This window comes from Cenococcum geophilum, assembly GCF_001692895.1.
Source record: "Cenococcum geophilum 1.58 unplaced genomic scaffold K441scaffold_1, whole genome shotgun sequence".
In the NCBI taxonomy this organism is placed as follows: Eukaryota; Fungi; Ascomycota; class Dothideomycetes; order Gloniales; family Gloniaceae; genus Cenococcum; species Cenococcum geophilum.
The window spans coordinates 4,276,148-4,292,256 of NW_027137559.1; the positions used below are offsets into that span (position 1 = coordinate 4,276,148).

At 46.3% G+C, this 16,109-nt stretch overlaps 4 protein-coding genes across 4 annotated transcripts; 3 read left to right on the forward strand and 1 right to left on the reverse strand.

Annotated features, from left to right (window-relative positions):
- Positions 1-3,935: 3,935 nt before the first annotated feature.
- K441DRAFT_531099 (membrane transporter) lies at positions 3,936-5,986 on the forward strand (the record flags this gene model as incomplete). The annotated part of the gene is made up of 5 exons (XM_067642192.1): positions 3,936-4,082; positions 4,186-4,247; positions 4,348-4,715; positions 4,829-5,718; positions 5,882-5,986. The coding sequence occupies 5 exons, from the start codon at positions 3,936-3,938 to the stop codon at positions 5,984-5,986; spliced, it is 1,572 nt and encodes a 523-aa protein (XP_067510423.1).
- A 1,097-nt stretch (positions 5,987-7,083) lies between these two features.
- Positions 7,084-9,216, reverse strand: K441DRAFT_672521 (acetyl-CoA synthetase-like protein; the record flags this gene model as incomplete). Its single annotated transcript, XM_067650563.1, has 3 exons — positions 7,084-8,250; positions 8,352-9,145; positions 9,210-9,216. 3 exons carry the CDS (start codon positions 9,214-9,216, stop codon positions 7,084-7,086), a joined length of 1,968 nt encoding a protein of 655 aa, XP_067510424.1.
- A 706-nt stretch (positions 9,217-9,922) lies between these two features.
- Positions 9,923-11,736, forward strand: K441DRAFT_7126 (uncharacterized protein). Its single transcript, XM_067653925.1, has 4 exons — positions 9,923-10,553; positions 10,620-10,922; positions 10,990-11,154; positions 11,208-11,736. The coding sequence occupies exons 1-4, from the start codon at positions 10,038-10,040 to the stop codon at positions 11,265-11,267; spliced, it is 1,044 nt and encodes a 347-aa protein (XP_067510425.1). The 5' UTR covers positions 9,923-10,037; the 3' UTR covers positions 11,268-11,736.
- A 1,446-nt stretch (positions 11,737-13,182) lies between these two features.
- Positions 13,183-15,890, forward strand: K441DRAFT_691838 (uncharacterized protein). The gene has a single exon (XM_067652513.1). It carries the CDS (start codon positions 13,229-13,231, stop codon positions 15,662-15,664), a length of 2,436 nt encoding a protein of 811 aa, XP_067510426.1. The 5' UTR covers positions 13,183-13,228; the 3' UTR covers positions 15,665-15,890.
- Positions 15,891-16,109: the final 219 nt, after the last annotated feature.

The following is a 16,109-nucleotide window of genomic DNA, read 5'->3' on the forward strand; positions in this document are numbered from 1 at the left end:
CCACCTTAATTATTCTCCGCTATGGAGGTTTTTTTTAATATCTATAATTTTTCGTGGTTAAGTAGTTTATATAGACTTATAGAGAGAAAAAAGCCGCATTAGACATAACAATAATAATTAATAAATAATTAGAATATTATATAATACCCCTGTTTAATTACATCAAAAATTATATATTATGACTTTATACCGGGACCTAAATATTAGTGCCTTATGTACTTAGTATCCTTTTATCTGCTTTATCTTCTTTATAGTTGGATATAAATTATAGCTTAGTTGTATATGAGTCGGGCGCAACGTACTCTAGTTAATGGAGTAGCACGGTTTAATAGGTTGGGTACTGTCTATTTTCCCTATATCTTCTATAGTCTTCTTTATATTACTATGCGCGTATTAATTAATATCTGTCTATATTGTGATATAGTAAGGTCTTTTGCTTGTAATAAGTTATGTCTATAATGTTTAATTAATTATGTAAGTATGGGTCTACTCTCTATTGGGGTTATAGTTAGTGTAATTAGGCATTAGGGGGTGCGTTTATCGCTATAATATCTTATATATAGGTATATATATGACTACTTGCTATATTAAATATTAGCGATCCTATTATGTGATAATATGAATTATAAAGCTAAATGTTTATAGCGCGTTTATACTATTATAGTTGTATGATTTTAGGTGTAAAGATAAGGTTATATATACGCTAACTTATGTAAGCGGCTTGATAATTGAATAGTTATTAGAGTATTGTATTAGAGGTAACTAATAGCTTGTAAAAGGAAGTGACGTGTACTTAAAAGTGAATGTGGGTACTGATGTATTAGATAGATTGGATTTGCGTAAGAAGAGTAATATTGTCTTGTAACGCTATTAATGGATGGTATGAGGGTCTGATAGTGGGGAAGGATGCTGATAAGCTGGAAGCAAGTATAAATGTTAGGGTATAAGTTTGTGTAGCCGCTTATACGGTTATCTGTATTAGAGCATATAGTGATGATTTATTAGGAGTAACAGTGCGACCTGAGTTACAGATTATATAAGAGGCACTCGAAAGAGAGGTACTCTTATGTCATTTAATTTAAAGGATGTGTAATGGAGTCGCGCCATGTAGACGGATCTAGGGTTCTAAGGTAGAGGATCTGAGTGTAGGTTTATATAGATTAAGCTAAGGTCTTCTATTAACCGCCGTAGATAAGGGCAATTATTTTAATATAGCTACTTTATAAGTTTACGTATAATAGGTAGATTTATATTAAGATTAATCATTATAAAAGGTAAATAAGATATAAAGCGTGGTTTGCTATAGGGACCCTTATTACAACAGATAGTAGTGGTATCCTAAGATAGATTTATAAAGTAAATGTAGTTAGTAGGTACTAAGTATTAGGACTATAAAACGGGTACTAAAGATATAGAATATTGTCAAAGGAGAGCTAAAGAGAGAAAAAGGATAAGTGGTGGCGCCTTCTTAAATCGTTATTATAATTATCTCCTATAGTTATATGTAGTACGGAGTCAAGTATGAGTATAAACTATTAAAACCCACTATAATTATCCGCCATAATCTAGCTAATATCTACTAGCTATAATCTACTAGTTTCCTACTTGCGCCGTATAATATAAATTAGTATTATATAGCTGACTTTATAAGTTTACTATATATGTATTTAATTAATAACTTAAAAGTAAATAATACTAACGTAATCATAGTTTTACGGCCAGTAGTAGTTCCTAAGAAGATTAAAAAGTAAGGTTATGTAGAGTACTATAAGTAACTTATAGACAACTTATAGGCGAGTCTTAAAAGGCAAAGAGACGGATTATAGGTTTCTTAAATAGAGTTTTTCCCTATATAATATAGGTAGTATGGAGTAGTCTATATTGGGCTAATAGGGATCTAAATTAAATATTAAGTAAATAAATAATAATAATAATATACCTATTGTTAAATAAATAAATATTTATATCTAAAATATTAATAAGTTTTATAAATATAATAAATAAATATTATTTAGAAGTATAAGAGATAAGATAAGATATTTAATTACGCTATTATTAGCTCCTATTAAGGTCTATATAGTGGGCCTTATATATGGTATGATATATAGAGGGAAACTATATAGGAGCGTATCTAAGAGGTAGATAAAACCTCTATTTAAAAGTATAATAAGTAAATTTAAATACTTAAAATTTATATTTATTAGCAAGTAGGTTATATATTTTTAATAAACGCTATTATACTATATAGAGGGTTCTATATATAAAAGCCCTATAATCGCGAAGCCCTATGTACGGGAGACTCTATATAAAGCTCTAATATAGAGCTCTTATACAAAGCTCTATACAAAGCTCTATACAAAAGCTCTACACAAAGCTCTACACAAAGCTCTGCACGAAGCTCTATACGAAGCTCTATATAAAGCTCTATACAAATAAAGCTCTATATACGGAGGCTCTGCACAAAGCTCTGCACGAAGCTCTGCACGAAGCTCTGCACGAAGCTCTGCACGAAGCTCTGTATAAAGCTCACCACGAAGCTCTGTACAAAAGCTCTACACGAAGCGCTACATACGGGAGGCTCCGCGGGAAGCCTCTGCGGAGGCTCTGCACAAAGCTCTGCACGAAAGCCCTGCACGAAGCTCTACACGAAAATCTACACAAAGCTTTATATAGGAGTCTCTGTAGTAGAGCCGTCATACGCAGAACCGTTGTACGCAGAACTGTCGTACGCAAAGCCGTCCCTGCAGAGCCTCCGTAAGCAGAGCTTCGTGCAAAGCCGTCGTGCAGAGCCTCCGTAAGCAGAGCTTCGTGCAAAGCTTATGCAGAGCTTCGTGCAGAGCCCCATACAGAGCTTCGTGCAGAGCTTCGTGCAGAGCCCCGCGCAGAGCTTCGTGCAGAGCCCCGCGCAAGGCTTCGTGCAGAGCCTCTGTAGAGCTTCCGCGCAGAGCTTTGTACACAGAGCTTTGCGCAGAGCTTTGTGCAGGCAAGAAATTAAAATACTATTATAAAAACTGCCAATATATGCCAATAATTTATATAATCTTTCTTTTTAGAATAAGTATACTTTTATTATAATAATTTGGTCTAAACTATTGCGAATATTTAATATTGGCGCTGCAAATATTGGCAAATGCCGATATTTTATTGGCTGAATATTCGCTTATTGAAACCCACGCTGTCAGCAATACTGAAGTGTCAAGGTATAAAGAGCTCCAGATCATCGAAGATGGACAGATCTTAGCTCTCTAGATTCACAGAATGACATAATTATCAGGGTGCATCTCACGTGCTGCCATACCTCACTCCTCCACCTGAACACCAGACCCTGACTACTCATGCATACCATCCTACCATCCTACCGTCGCCCGCCTCTCATATCTAAGCAACTATCCTGCAGCTCACCAACTGCCCACTCCTCGATCCAATTCGTCCTCACAGGGAACGACCAAGAAAGACGGCGCGGAGACCGGGGTGCCAGTCGATCATGGCTCCTCCCCAGGATTAATTTCCTGCATGCAGCGATCGCGTACCCCACGTGCCCACCTTGTCCTGCAATACCGTCGTATCGTCCGCGAGCTATCTGGGCTGACATTTGTTGGTGGGCAAATGTCCGTGTATAAGAGCAACCACCGCCCTGCTGGCGTGTTTGGGAGGTGTGCTCTTGGGAAGGTGTCAAGCTGAGTGCTATCGCGCCCAGACATTCCGTCAAGCCCGCCGTTCAGCCACCAAGCCATCCGCGACGCCGTTGACGTCCGCCGAATCCTTAATTAATTCCCCGGTCGCCTTGAACAGTCGACTGTTTTTCTTTCACCTCCCCCCGCGATCCTAAAGCCGAGGTTAAAAAGCCATAAAAAGAATTTTGGGTGCCCTTTTTTGAATCTCGCAAAAAACCAGCGACACCGTGACAGACTACCTCACCCAAAGGAAAAGGCGCAATGGCGTCGAATCTAGATGACAAAAAAGGCGGGGCTGCAGATCTGGAGAGGGCGTCGATTGAAGCAGAATCGTTTGGGAAGGGAGATATCCTGCAGTTGGAGCATACCGACCCGGTTCTCAACGCGAAGATGCATTTAGTGAACAATGTCAGTACTACTGCATTTGTTGCTTGAGAATAGACCAAACTTTCGGCGTCTTATACTGCCGCGTTTTTCACGTCTATGAGCTAACCTCAATACCGACTATCAGGCAATTGACGAAATCGGCTTCACCAGATATCAAATGAAACTCTTCGTTCTCAACGGCTTTGGGTATTATTCCCATTTAATTTGGCCTCACCTACCCTCAATATCCTCCAATTATCCTCTCCATTCCCATAGCACTCTCACAACTCACTCATACCGTCTATAGCTACGCTGTCGACTCCCTCATCCTCCTCATCCAATCCATCATTGCTGGCCAAGCTGCTCTCGAATTCCACCCCTCCTACAAACGTGGCATGACAATCGCCGTGTATGTTGGTATGCTTGTCGGAGCTCTATTCTGGGGCCTGAGCGCCGACATTATCGGACGAAAATTCGCCTTCAACGTCTCATTGATAATCTGCTCCATTTTTGCGATTGTGGCAGGAAGCTCACCAAATTGGATTGTGTTAGGTCTGTTTGTGGCACTGAGTGCGTTTGGTGGAGGTGGGAACTTGGTCTTGGATACGGCTGTGTTTTTGGAGTATTTACCTAGCAAAGATCAGTGGCTTCTGACGCTGATGGCGGCTTGGTGGGGTACGCTCTCTCTCCTAAATTCCCAATGGTCTCACCCTCAGCCGAGCTCCCCTATATGCCGTGAATTCCACTTTGGACACTCGAAACATTCACTAACCATGCGATCTCTCCAGGAGTTGGGCAGCTAATAGCAGGCCTTTTCGCCTGGGCGTTCCTCCCAAATTATAGCTGTAGCGATCCATCAATCGACCCCAATGCAGCGCCTTGCACTTACTCCAACAACAAAGGCTGGCGTTACGTCTGGTTTGCGTCTGGCGCTTTGGTTTTCGTAATGTCCATCCTCCGAGTCACTGTCATCCGGCTCAAAGAAACCCCCAAATTCCTCATCGGCGAAGGCCGCGACGAGCAATGCGTTGAAACGCTACAGTCCATTGCTACAAAATACAACCGCCCCTGCTCACTCACCCTGGAACAGCTTGTCGCATGCGGCTTCACCAACACAGGCCGCCGCGGCTCTGTGGCACACGCTAGCCAGCGCTTCTCGTTCGCGGAGGTTTTGGTGCACCTGAAGGGACTGTATGCGACAAAGCGAATCGGGCTGAGCACAACACTGATCTGGTTCTCCTGGACACTAATCGGGCTCGCCTACCCGCTCTACAACGTCTTCCTGCCGTCCTACCTCGCATCCCGCGGCGCGGACTTTGGGGAAACGAGCGCCTTCATTACGTGGCGCAACTACGCTATCGTCAACATGTGCGGCATCTTCGGTCCCGTGTTGGCGGGCTACATGTGCGCGACGCCGCTGGGCCGCAAGTACACGATGGTAATTGGCGCGCTGGTCACTATGGCCTTCTTCTTTGCGTACACGCAGGTCCGCTCGCAGGCGCAGAATCTCGGCTTTAATTGTGCCATCAGCTTTTGTCTGAATATTTATTACGGGACGCTGTATGCGTATACGCCTGAGGTGCTACCGAGTGCTCATAGAGGCACCGGTAATGGAATTGCAATTGGGTGCAATCGCGTTATGGGCATTTTGAGCGCGGTTATTGCGACAGTCGCGAATGTGAGATGCTCCCTTCCTCTTGGCTCAATCTTGGATGATTACACTGCTCTCTTATATTCCTTCTGAACCGGTATTCCAGAAGCGTGACCTGCCTAAAAGACGTCTAGTCTTAAAAGCACCGGCAGAGCAGTTCACTTGAAAAAATTACTGACAACGGTAACAGACCAACACCCCTGTCCCTATCTACATCTGCGCAGCCCTCTACATCGTCATGGCCTTTGTGTCCGCAATCTTCCCTTTCGAGCCTTACGGCAAGCGCAGCTCATAACTTGTCGTCTTCCTCTACGCTTTTCTCCTCTCCAACAGAGGCTTCTGAGCTGGCTGTCTGACATTCTTTAGCATGGCGTGGCATTTGTGATTCAGGACCGCCTTTACAGGTAGATGACGACGATGATGGAAATGGAAGGACGACGGGGTTAAGGTAGGCGTGTTGGCGAGAATTCGCGCACGTTGATTAATGCTTTGCGTGAACGCATTTTTACGAGATCAGAGAGAGAAAGAGAGAGAAAGAGAGAGAAAGAGAGCCGCAAGCGCCACACGCCTGGTATCAGGGACGTTCGTTAGAGCCGAATGCGACGACGTTGATTTAAACTCCTGCTTGTGCGACCATCGCCCCTTGTGCTACGCCACTTGTAAGGCTTGCATTCGAGTGAGGTGCGCGCCATAGGATTTGCAGGATCCAATTGCGCACCCTGGCGTGGCAATAACGTCAGATATTCGTGCACGACGCAGATTGGATCTAGTGCAGCCCTTGCCTTAGCGCTGCTGATGTGCTTCTGTTGTTCCTTCCTTCCGACCCCGCTCCCCGGTTCTGATGTGTCACCGTGCTTAGCTCGGAGTCTAGGCTATGAAAGAGATCGATTTGTTAGATTCTGGTCTGCTATAGCCATATAGAAAACCTCGTGGTGCCCGAACGACCTATTTGGTTTGCTCCTGGGTGTGTGAGTGCTGCTGGATGAATGTTCCCGTAGGTGTTTCTCTGCTACGCTTGTAGAGATGCCGGGGGCGTGCTCGAGCGGGATGCCGTCTTTAGGGAAATTGAGGGCGGACGAAAAGGCTGGGCGATTTACGGAGGTTCAGAGACGGAAGAATCGCGAGAATGGGATTGAGCATGAGGAGTCTGAGATAGGTAAGACAATATTTATATCATAACATAAATCCAAAGGACGAGAAAATCCGCGGTATCTGTGTGAGAGGAAATAGAGAAAGGAAAACTCCCGTATTCGTACACCTACCACAGTTGGGTCCGACTCATGTACGGCGCTATTGTCCCCTACTTCAACATATGCATGAATCGCAAACTATATAGCAGGATATTCACCCACTGCGCCGCCTCCCAAACCTCTTGCATGTACAACGCTCTGCTTACAACTTCACCTGTCCACCCCTGATTTCCTGCAATTGCGCAAGGTTGAACGGCTCATACACGTCTCCGCGCAACCAGTACATCTTATCGCCACTCGCCTCGATCTTCTCCACATCAATGCCTTCCTGCTGAAAGAAATGCTTCTGGTGCTTATTCGTGCCTGTCGTGTGCATCTGCTTCGTCAAGCGCAAGAAAAGCGGCACGGCAAACCGCGGCAGATTAGACGTGCAATGGGCCGCCAGCGAGCGCAACACCGACTGCGACGGCAGTGCCAGGGCATCGGCCTTCTCATCAGCGCCGTCCTTCTTCGGGGATGCAGACTCGTCCAGCACGACCGCCGCGCAGCCGGCCCGCCCGTCATGGCCTGGCACCAGGACGCCGTAGACGTTGGCCTCACGCACGGCGTCGTGTGTGCCGACAACGTCGCTCACCTCAGCCGTCGACACGTTCTCGGCCTTCCAGCGGAACGTGTCGCCGATGCGGTCGACGAACCACCAGCGGCCCTCGCGGTCCCAGCGCAGCATGTCGCCCGTGCTGAACCACGCGTCGCCCTTCTTCCTCACGTCGCGCAGGATCTTGCTGCGCGTGGCCGTGCTGTTGCCGAGGTAGCCCTGGAACTTGCGCTCGATGTTCGCCGGGTCCAGCTTGTAGAGCAGCTCGCCGGGCTCGTTCCAGTCGGCGACTTGGCACAGGCCGGTGGCGGCGTCACGCAGTGGCACGGGCGGGTCTGAGTCCGGGTCCATGCGCACGATGGTGAGGGAGGAGCCCAGCAACATTGTGGCGATGGACCCGTTGCGCCCGACGGCACCCGCGCTGAAGTCGTTGACGCTGCGGTTCCATATGGCCGACGGGCCCTCGGTGGCGCCGTAGAACTCGCAGATAATTGGTATGTTGAAGCGCGTCTTGAACGTGTTCCAAACGTCTGGCCGCAGGCCGTTGCCTATGGCCAGCCGCACTTTGTGCTGCGTGTCGCGGGGTGAGGGAGGTGCTGCGAGAAGGTATCGGCAGGTTTCGCCCACATACTGGATGGTTGTTGCGCCCGATGCAAGCACTTCGGGCCAGAAGGTCGAGTTGCTGAAGCGTCGGCCCAGAGCTAGTGTGCTACCAGCACGCAGGGTACTACAGAGCCCGAGTATGGAGGCGGAGGTGTGGTAGAGGGGCATACACTAGTAATTGTCAATCATCCACAGTTCGGCTGCTTTGCCTGGCAAATCCCATGCAAGAGGCAAGTTATAGAAAGGAAAGGATAAAGGAAAGGTATACTTACAGTGTACAATACATCCGTCTTCTTCAATGGTAGCCAACCAGCAACAAATCTTCCTCCCACGGTAGCCTTGGACCAACTCACAATAGCTGGCTTAGGCATGCCAGTCGTTCCACTCGTATAAATCAGCATCGCCATGTCTTGCAGCTTTTGTCCAGCCCTAGCCTCGTCTGGCTCTCTGATCCCTTCTCCGGCCTCAATCTTTGCCTCGAGCTCTCTATCCACAAAAATCACCCTAATAGCACCTTTGCCCTCCCCTCGGAAGTCAGCCGACGCAAGTTCTGCCATCACATCATCCGAAAATTTCTTCCTCACTTCCACATCGACCAACAAGAGACACGCGGTAGACGTCTTGACAGTATGCAACAGCGGTTTCCCAGTCAAATTGTAATTAATCAGCGCTGGTTTCGCGCCAATGCTCCACAGTCCAAGCCAGATCCAGATGAAAACATCGCTGTTCATGAAATCTATCGCCACAATCTCGCCTGATTTCACTCCTTGCTCGTTCTTCAGCCACGTCCCGTACTTGAGGACGGTATCATAGGCTTGCCGATACGTCCACTGCCTGCCATTGTGGATAAGGAAGGCGTTGTTCGAACTTGTGCGGTGCAAGGCATGGTCTTCGAGCACGTAGAAGAGGTTGGTGTTATCGCGATATTCGCCGAAGAGTGAATTAATAGTACCAGTTATGTAGGTAGAGAGGAGGTACCAGTCGTAGGAGAAGGCGAAACGGGCGTTAAGATAGGCCAGGGAGGCAGCAGCAGCCGGAACGGCCAGAGGAAGGGGGATTGGGAGGGCTGACTGAGGAGTTAGTCGAAGCTCGTATAAGTAAATACGTAGAGAATGGAGCTAGGAACTTACCTGCCATATTGATTGGTATGAGAATCTAGGGTAAAAGGGAGCGGATAGAAGAGAATAAGAACGAGAATTGATCCGGGTCACATCTTCAGCAGGAGAGGAGGCGAAGGGGTCTACAGTAGCTGGCGTGATGGCGGGAGGTACCCAAAGCTACCTAGGTAGTGAACGTGCTTCGGTGCCGAGGCATCTCGGCAGGTTCCAAGGGTTTCACTGCTCCCCATCACAACCCCAATCAACCACCTCACCTCCTCCATGGGATATCGGATCAGTCATGAGCATTCGATGACCACTCTTAAAACTTCTCATTGTTCCAGGACCAATACAATATCTTCATGTATAGAAACCGAGAAAACGACGGCTCTACACAGCCAATTCATTTGCCAAATCTGCCATCGATTCAACGTCGAAAATCTATTGCTCCCGCAAAGCGATTTTGCTATTTACATTGACATAAGGTATATGATAGGTGTGCACTTCCCCCCTCTCTTGATATCTAGATTCGGGGTACCTCGCGTACTAAAAGACCTGGTCGGTTGTGTGCATGGGATCGGTGATCAAGCAGACAAGATTCGAAATTACACCGCTCCATCGTTTCCTTGATCTCACAGTATTCTCAAACATTCATACAAGAGCTTGGACAAGCCTAGCCTTCCGAAGTGCTATGATATGACATTCTTACTACATTGAGTCGTGAAAATACGGGATATTAAGTAAAGCCAGAAGACATGGGTGTTGAAAAAGCGCAGTGACTTTTCACCACTCTGGGCGAAGACTGCATATCCCCAGCTCGAATTTTCTCACTATTACCCCATTGCTTTTAATGTGGAGCAAATGGGAGGACATGCACTGCAAAAAAAGTCTGCACAAGCACACGTGATCGTAGTCTACGTTTCGGCAATTCTTCGGGTATGGATGAAAGTTCTCTCGGCGAGTTTTCCCCAAATGTCGTTATCTAAAAATATTCAATTCAGCAGTCATTCCTTTCTAAAATTATTCTCCGTTCAAGATATGTTCAACCTCGTTTTCTTGCTCTCGCAGTACCAGCTGCTAGAGCTGACCGCGAAACATTTAAGCACAATTGACCTCTACCATACCGCTCTCGCCTGCTCAGATCTCTATGAAATTATCTTAAAATCCGAAAATATCTTCGAAAAGCTTCGCAGAGTAGCTTTATGTGATGGTTCCGGTCTTAGAGCTCGTCAGTCCTTCTCTGGAATTTACAATGGCTGCCCATATCGGTTTGGGAGACCATCCTACGAAGAAGAGATTGAAGTGCGCGTTTTCAACGCCAGGTGTGATGAAAAGGGCGGACTTCCCTGCATCAAGTGCGGCATCAATGTGTGCGAGGTAGATTCTTCACTCGTTACATGTTCTTGCCAGCACGTTCTTGTATTAAAATAACAATTTCTCTAGGAATGCCGGTATGTTCCTCGTGTTAGGGATGATCCTAGTTACATGTCTAGTAGGCGGCCGCATCTGCGGCCAGACTACTCTAGTGTAAATATCATCTGCTACTGTAATTCTTGTGACGAGGGCGTTGAGGAATGCATGCAAGGGAAATTGTGCGAATGTGACCAGTACACGCGCTGGATCTGTCTACGATGCAGGTACAAAGAGATAGAGGAGAGTGGCTGGTACTATAAGAATTTCACTAAGTATGGCGACGATACGGAGGGAGATGGAATGGTACTTGGTGATCATCAACACGACAGAGCAGTGGGTTCTTTCTTCTCCAGCTCGACCAAGTAATTGACAGTTTAACGAAATAATAACATGGCGATAGTTCTTCTGTCCGTGCGGAGCGCGTCCGCCACGAACGGGGAATATCCGATGCCTATGGTGCAGAAGACAGCACCGTACGCGCACGTACACAAATTGGAATGGCGATCTAGCCAAAACTCTAGATTTCGGGACGGAAAACGCTGATTATATCCCGGAATTTGACGACGTAATTCTTTTCTTACCGCTTTTATGATAAATTACTTACGAGTGTACTTTTAGAATCCGGATCTCCCGCAGACTCCGCTTACATGGGGCCCACCGATTCTATTACAAAGATAGATGCTTGAGTTTATCACAAATTTACAAAGAGTAGACGCTTGTGTAGGCATACTATCCAACGCCGTGCTTTATCTAGCTAGTTCTTTTTTTTTGTTTATCCTTTCGCTCGCAAAAGAATGTGCTTCCGGTGGAGATGGCCTAAGCATACTGAAAAGTCAAAGATTGACCTTTTTCCAACACGCCACTATTAACGCAAAGTTGACTAAACTGCTGTACGTTCCCTTATATTCCTTATTTATAGTCCGTCAATACGTTTGAGTAGCAGGAGCTGAACAATTGTCGGTCCGTAGGAAAGGGTAGTGTTAATTTATTTCTAAAAATGCAAGGATTGTAGTAAGAAATCGAGATTCTGCTTTAATAGATTATCTGTACCCCGTTATAAAAGACTAAGACTATTTACTATTTAGTTAAATATAGACTATATAGGGCCTACGTTCCCTATAGAGAGCTTAGCTAGCTTTTTACTTACCTCTTTAATTTTTAATACAGCCTGTGAAGGCTCCAGTGTCCCCCCCCCTGTGTGCGCGCGCAACACACACAGCAATTTCGCTTCGTACGCACTAGAGAATTTCAAGTTTAACTCTTGTAATTAAGCTTAAAAGATTGAAGGCTTTGCCTTTTTTGCGGGTGCACAGCCCTTTTGGCAGGCGCACAGTATCTATGCTGGATGGTGCACTTAACTAGTAATTACCGAAATTGCTGTGTGTGTTGCGCGCGCACACAGGGGGGGGGACACTGGAGCCTTCACAGGCTGTATAAGGTAAGGATATAGATAGGGAGTCCAACTAATAGAATAATAGAGTATGTTATATAAATAGACAAATCCTTAAGGTAAAAGGAAGAGTCTAAGTATAAGGTAAGGAAGGGTTTTCCCTATATACGTATAGCGTATATACCTTATAGGCGAGTTACCTCTAAGTTGTCCTTAAGTCGCCTATACCTTATAGCTATATAATTATCTACTTAGGTTTTACCTAATATAGTACAGGTAGTATAGTATAAGTAGTTTAAAGGCGGTATAGTATATTAATCTATTACTATAAGGGAACTTTATAGATAGGGAGCTATAAGGTATAATTATAGGAATAGGATAAATTATAGAGGAGATGAATCCTTAAGGAGATAAGACCTTTAGGATTACGGAGACTATATACTATAGGTATATTATTAGGTAATAAATAGTATAAAGTATTTAATTAAAACTCTTAAGTAACTTTATTAATATTATAATTAAAATATAATCCTATTATTAACTCTAAACTTAATATAAGAGTTAAATTATATACCAAGTAAGGCTGTGTCTGTGTTAGATTATTAACACTAGCCGAGGTTTTAGCGCCTTGGCGGGCACTAACGGAGCTTTCGGCAATACTGGCCGAGCTATATGCTCGAGGGCGGCCCGCTCGGGTTACCCCCTTGTACATTAATGTGCATTAAGTGGGGCCGTGCACGCAGTGGGGAGGTACCCTATCGGAGCTCCACGTGGCCGACTGCACTATGAGGCTGAACCCTAGCCACGGTGTTGGGGTTATGCCTAACAATAGAAGCGCTCAAAGTCTTCTTCAACGATGCTGATCCCTACAGAATCTAGAACTATTCACCTTGTAAAAGCGCTTCATTCGCATGACTCGTAGTTGCTTCAGCGTCTACCACAGGTCATAGCAAATAATCCCTTCTCTTCAAGTGCCTGTTGGCCGCCAATTTTCGGGTTAAGTTTCTCGGCTGGAGACTTGAACAAACTCGCCATGGAACCGCTCGCTACCCTTGGTTTGGCCGGAAACATCGTCCGATTCGTGGATTTTGCGCTCAGGGCCTTATCTGGTGCACGAGACCTCTACATATCAACGAACGGAACAACGAAAGCAGAGCTCGAAGCTAAAGAAGTCGCGGAGCATCTCCGAAAACTGGCCAGTCTCGCGTCCCCATAAACGCCGCTGTTGTCTAAGCCCGACGCGGATTTAATGCCATTGAGCAACAATTGTACTAGCATTGCTAACGAGCTCACCGCACTTATTGATAGCGTTCAGGTTACGGGAACAGGAGCCCGCAGAATATGGCAGAACGTATACAATGCCGGTCGGAGGCAATGGGACGAGAAGCAGATGGCAGATCTTCAGAAGCGACTCGACCGAGTCGGTGGTCTTATTTGCAATCACATTGTCGTCCACAAGCAGAATGAGATGTTGACCGACCTAGAGCAGTTAAGCATAGATATGACGGAGATGAAGTCAAACAGAGCCTCGGACGTCGACAAAAACCTCGTAGACTTCAGAAATGTTTTTAGAACTGTTGAAGAAGAGATCTGGGAGAGAGATACAGTGGGGGGATTATCGAGTCGTATTCCATCGAAGATGAATGTAGAGCTTCCCGTTGCCGTCGGCAAATGGTTGGATCTACAGACCGATTGTTCAGTGCTAAAGCAATTGCGATTCTATGCGATTGACGACCGGTTTAGCGAGATATCCAGCCCTTACCCGAAAACTTACGAGTGGATCTTGAACCATGACGGCCCTGAGCCCGATGTATCTCATAAATCAAATCCCAACTTTGCTCAGTGGCTCGGATTAGATAATAGCACGTATTGGATCTCTGGAAAGCCTGGTTCTGGAAAATCAACCATCATGAAATATATCTCCAACCATCCACGAACCATCCAACTACTTCAGCCGTGGGCAAGTGGATGTAACATTTCAACCGCAAGTTTCTTCTTCTGGAATCCGGCAAAGGAACGCTTGCAGAAGTCTCAAGCGGGCCTCCTACGGTCTCTACTCTACCAACTCTTTTCCAAATATCCAGACCAAATACGACTGGTCTTCTCAGATGTTTGGGATCTAATCCGCAACGGCGAGCGCGGTGCTCTAGCCAATCTCAATTCCTTGCTGGATGGCACTTCATGCCTTCAGGTTATTCTTGGGCAAGTTATGACTAGATTGAAGAATAATGGGACAAAATTGATCTTCTTCATCGACGGGCTGGACGAATATGAAGCAAAGCCTAGCGAAATAATCAGCCTCATCAACGATTTAAAGGAATCTCACGCTCCGTACCTCAAGCTCTGCCTTGCCAGTCGCCCGTGGAATGAATTTGAGGATGCCGCTTTTGGCAAAAACAATCCATGGAAATTGGAACTACACAAATTCACAGAGAACGACATAGCACGATACGTAAGAGAGCTCCTCGGAAGAAACGATCTATATCACGATCTCACAAAACATGACTACCGCTGCCCGGATCTTGTCCAAGCAATTGTGAACGCCGCCCAGGGCATCTTCCTCTGGGTGAAGCTCGTCGTGTGCTCGCTTCTTGAAGGTCTTACCAACAGCGATCGCGTCGGGGACCTCTTGAACCGCCTTTATGAAATTCCGACCGATCTGAATAAGTATTTTGAAAGGATTCTGGAATCCATCGATGATCGCTACCGCCAGGACAGCGCCCGCTTCTTTCTCGTGGCATCAGACGCACAACTGCAATTACCTTTGATGATTTATTGGCACATTCATGAATCAGACCCTTCAATCTGTCCACCAGGGGCAGCAAATATCTCAAAAATAGTAACTGAGCATGACGTGGCGGCTGAGTTTGTCGACATGGAGACCTCAGGTTACAGACTTGAGCAGATGCGGAGACGGCTCACCTCCAGGTGCAAGCATTTGCTTGAAGCTGCTCCACCTACAATAGATCTCATGAAGCATTCGTACTACGGCGGCCCGGTAGAATTCCTGCATCGTACCGTCCGAGACTTTTTGCAGAGACCTGATATTCGACAACGGCTTTGCAACTGGGCTAGGGACTTCGACGTAGACGGAGCTGTTTGCAAAGGAATTACTACGCAGATCCGACTGACTCCTCTTTTTCGGGATCCTTACGTAGAGGATCGATGGCCTTCTCAGTTGGCCGGGTGTCTGCTCTGGCACGCTGGCCACCTGCAAGCGAAAGGCTCGCCCGGTAATCCAGGGATCAAATTCGCTACAGAATTCTTAAAACTTCTCAAAGCACACGCACTGCAGCATGAGAAGGTCATCGAGTCTTACTTCCAGGGCACGGACAACTCGCATTCTGACCCTGCAAATCCCAATGCCCCATTTGATAAAGGAGCCGTGGCTGCCCGATTAAGATTGACACATCTTGTCTTTCCGGATGCCGAGCTTTCGGGGTTAGCTGTCTCTTATGGCCGTGCACACCCTGCTTGGAAGCGGAGGTCGAGCTCTACGGCACAGGAGGTTCGAGAAGGGCAACACTCATTTGCAGAACGAGCAAAATCTGGTCAGTCCGCAGGAAACAGATCACAAGAAGGACGCAGGTCGAGACACTCAGAGCGCGACTTGCCACCGGAAGGGCAGAAGACACCTCAACGAGATTTGACGGCGTCTTTGAAGAAGTTCTTTCGCATCAAATGATAGCTATAAATAGGTGAGATGCTATATCTATCATATGATGTATGATAATGCAGGTATGTTACCTTAGATACAATCAAGGCTCATTGGTTACGAAATCGAGATTTTTCAAACTTGTATTATAGAAGCGATTAGAACAGTAAATCTTTCTGTACTAAGACAATGGAGATAAGAAGGTATTGATTAGGGACGGGATGCAAAGGGCCTCAAACGGCGGAAACAAACGGGGAATGACCAATGCCAAGCTTTCGATTTACCACCCACGTGCACCTCTGTTCTCAGCCGCACGGCTTGGCCTCAATCCCGGTATTTCATCACGCCGAGACGGCCACCAGGCCAGCTTCAGGGATTCTCCACTACAGCATCTCTTCAATTCCGGTGGTTAGCGCAGCCACTCCCGCACGGCCTTTTTGTAGGGGAAATTTTGGTATTTTTGCTGTTTAGGGGG

Coding starts and splice junctions, on each gene's coding strand:
- K441DRAFT_7126 (XM_067653925.1), top strand. CDS start 10,038: ATGGGAGGACATGCACTGCAAAAAAAGTCTGCACAAGCACACGTGATC. Junction 10,923..10,989: donor ATCATCAACACGACAGAGCA/GTGGGTTCTTTC, acceptor ACATGGCGATAG/TTCTTCTGTCCGTGCGGAGC. Junction 11,155..11,207: donor ATATCCCGGAATTTGACGAC/GTAATTCTTTTC, acceptor GTGTACTTTTAG/AATCCGGATCTCCCGCAGAC.
- K441DRAFT_691838 (XM_067652513.1), top strand. CDS start 13,229: ATGCCATTGAGCAACAATTGTACTAGCATTGCTAACGAGCTCACCGCA.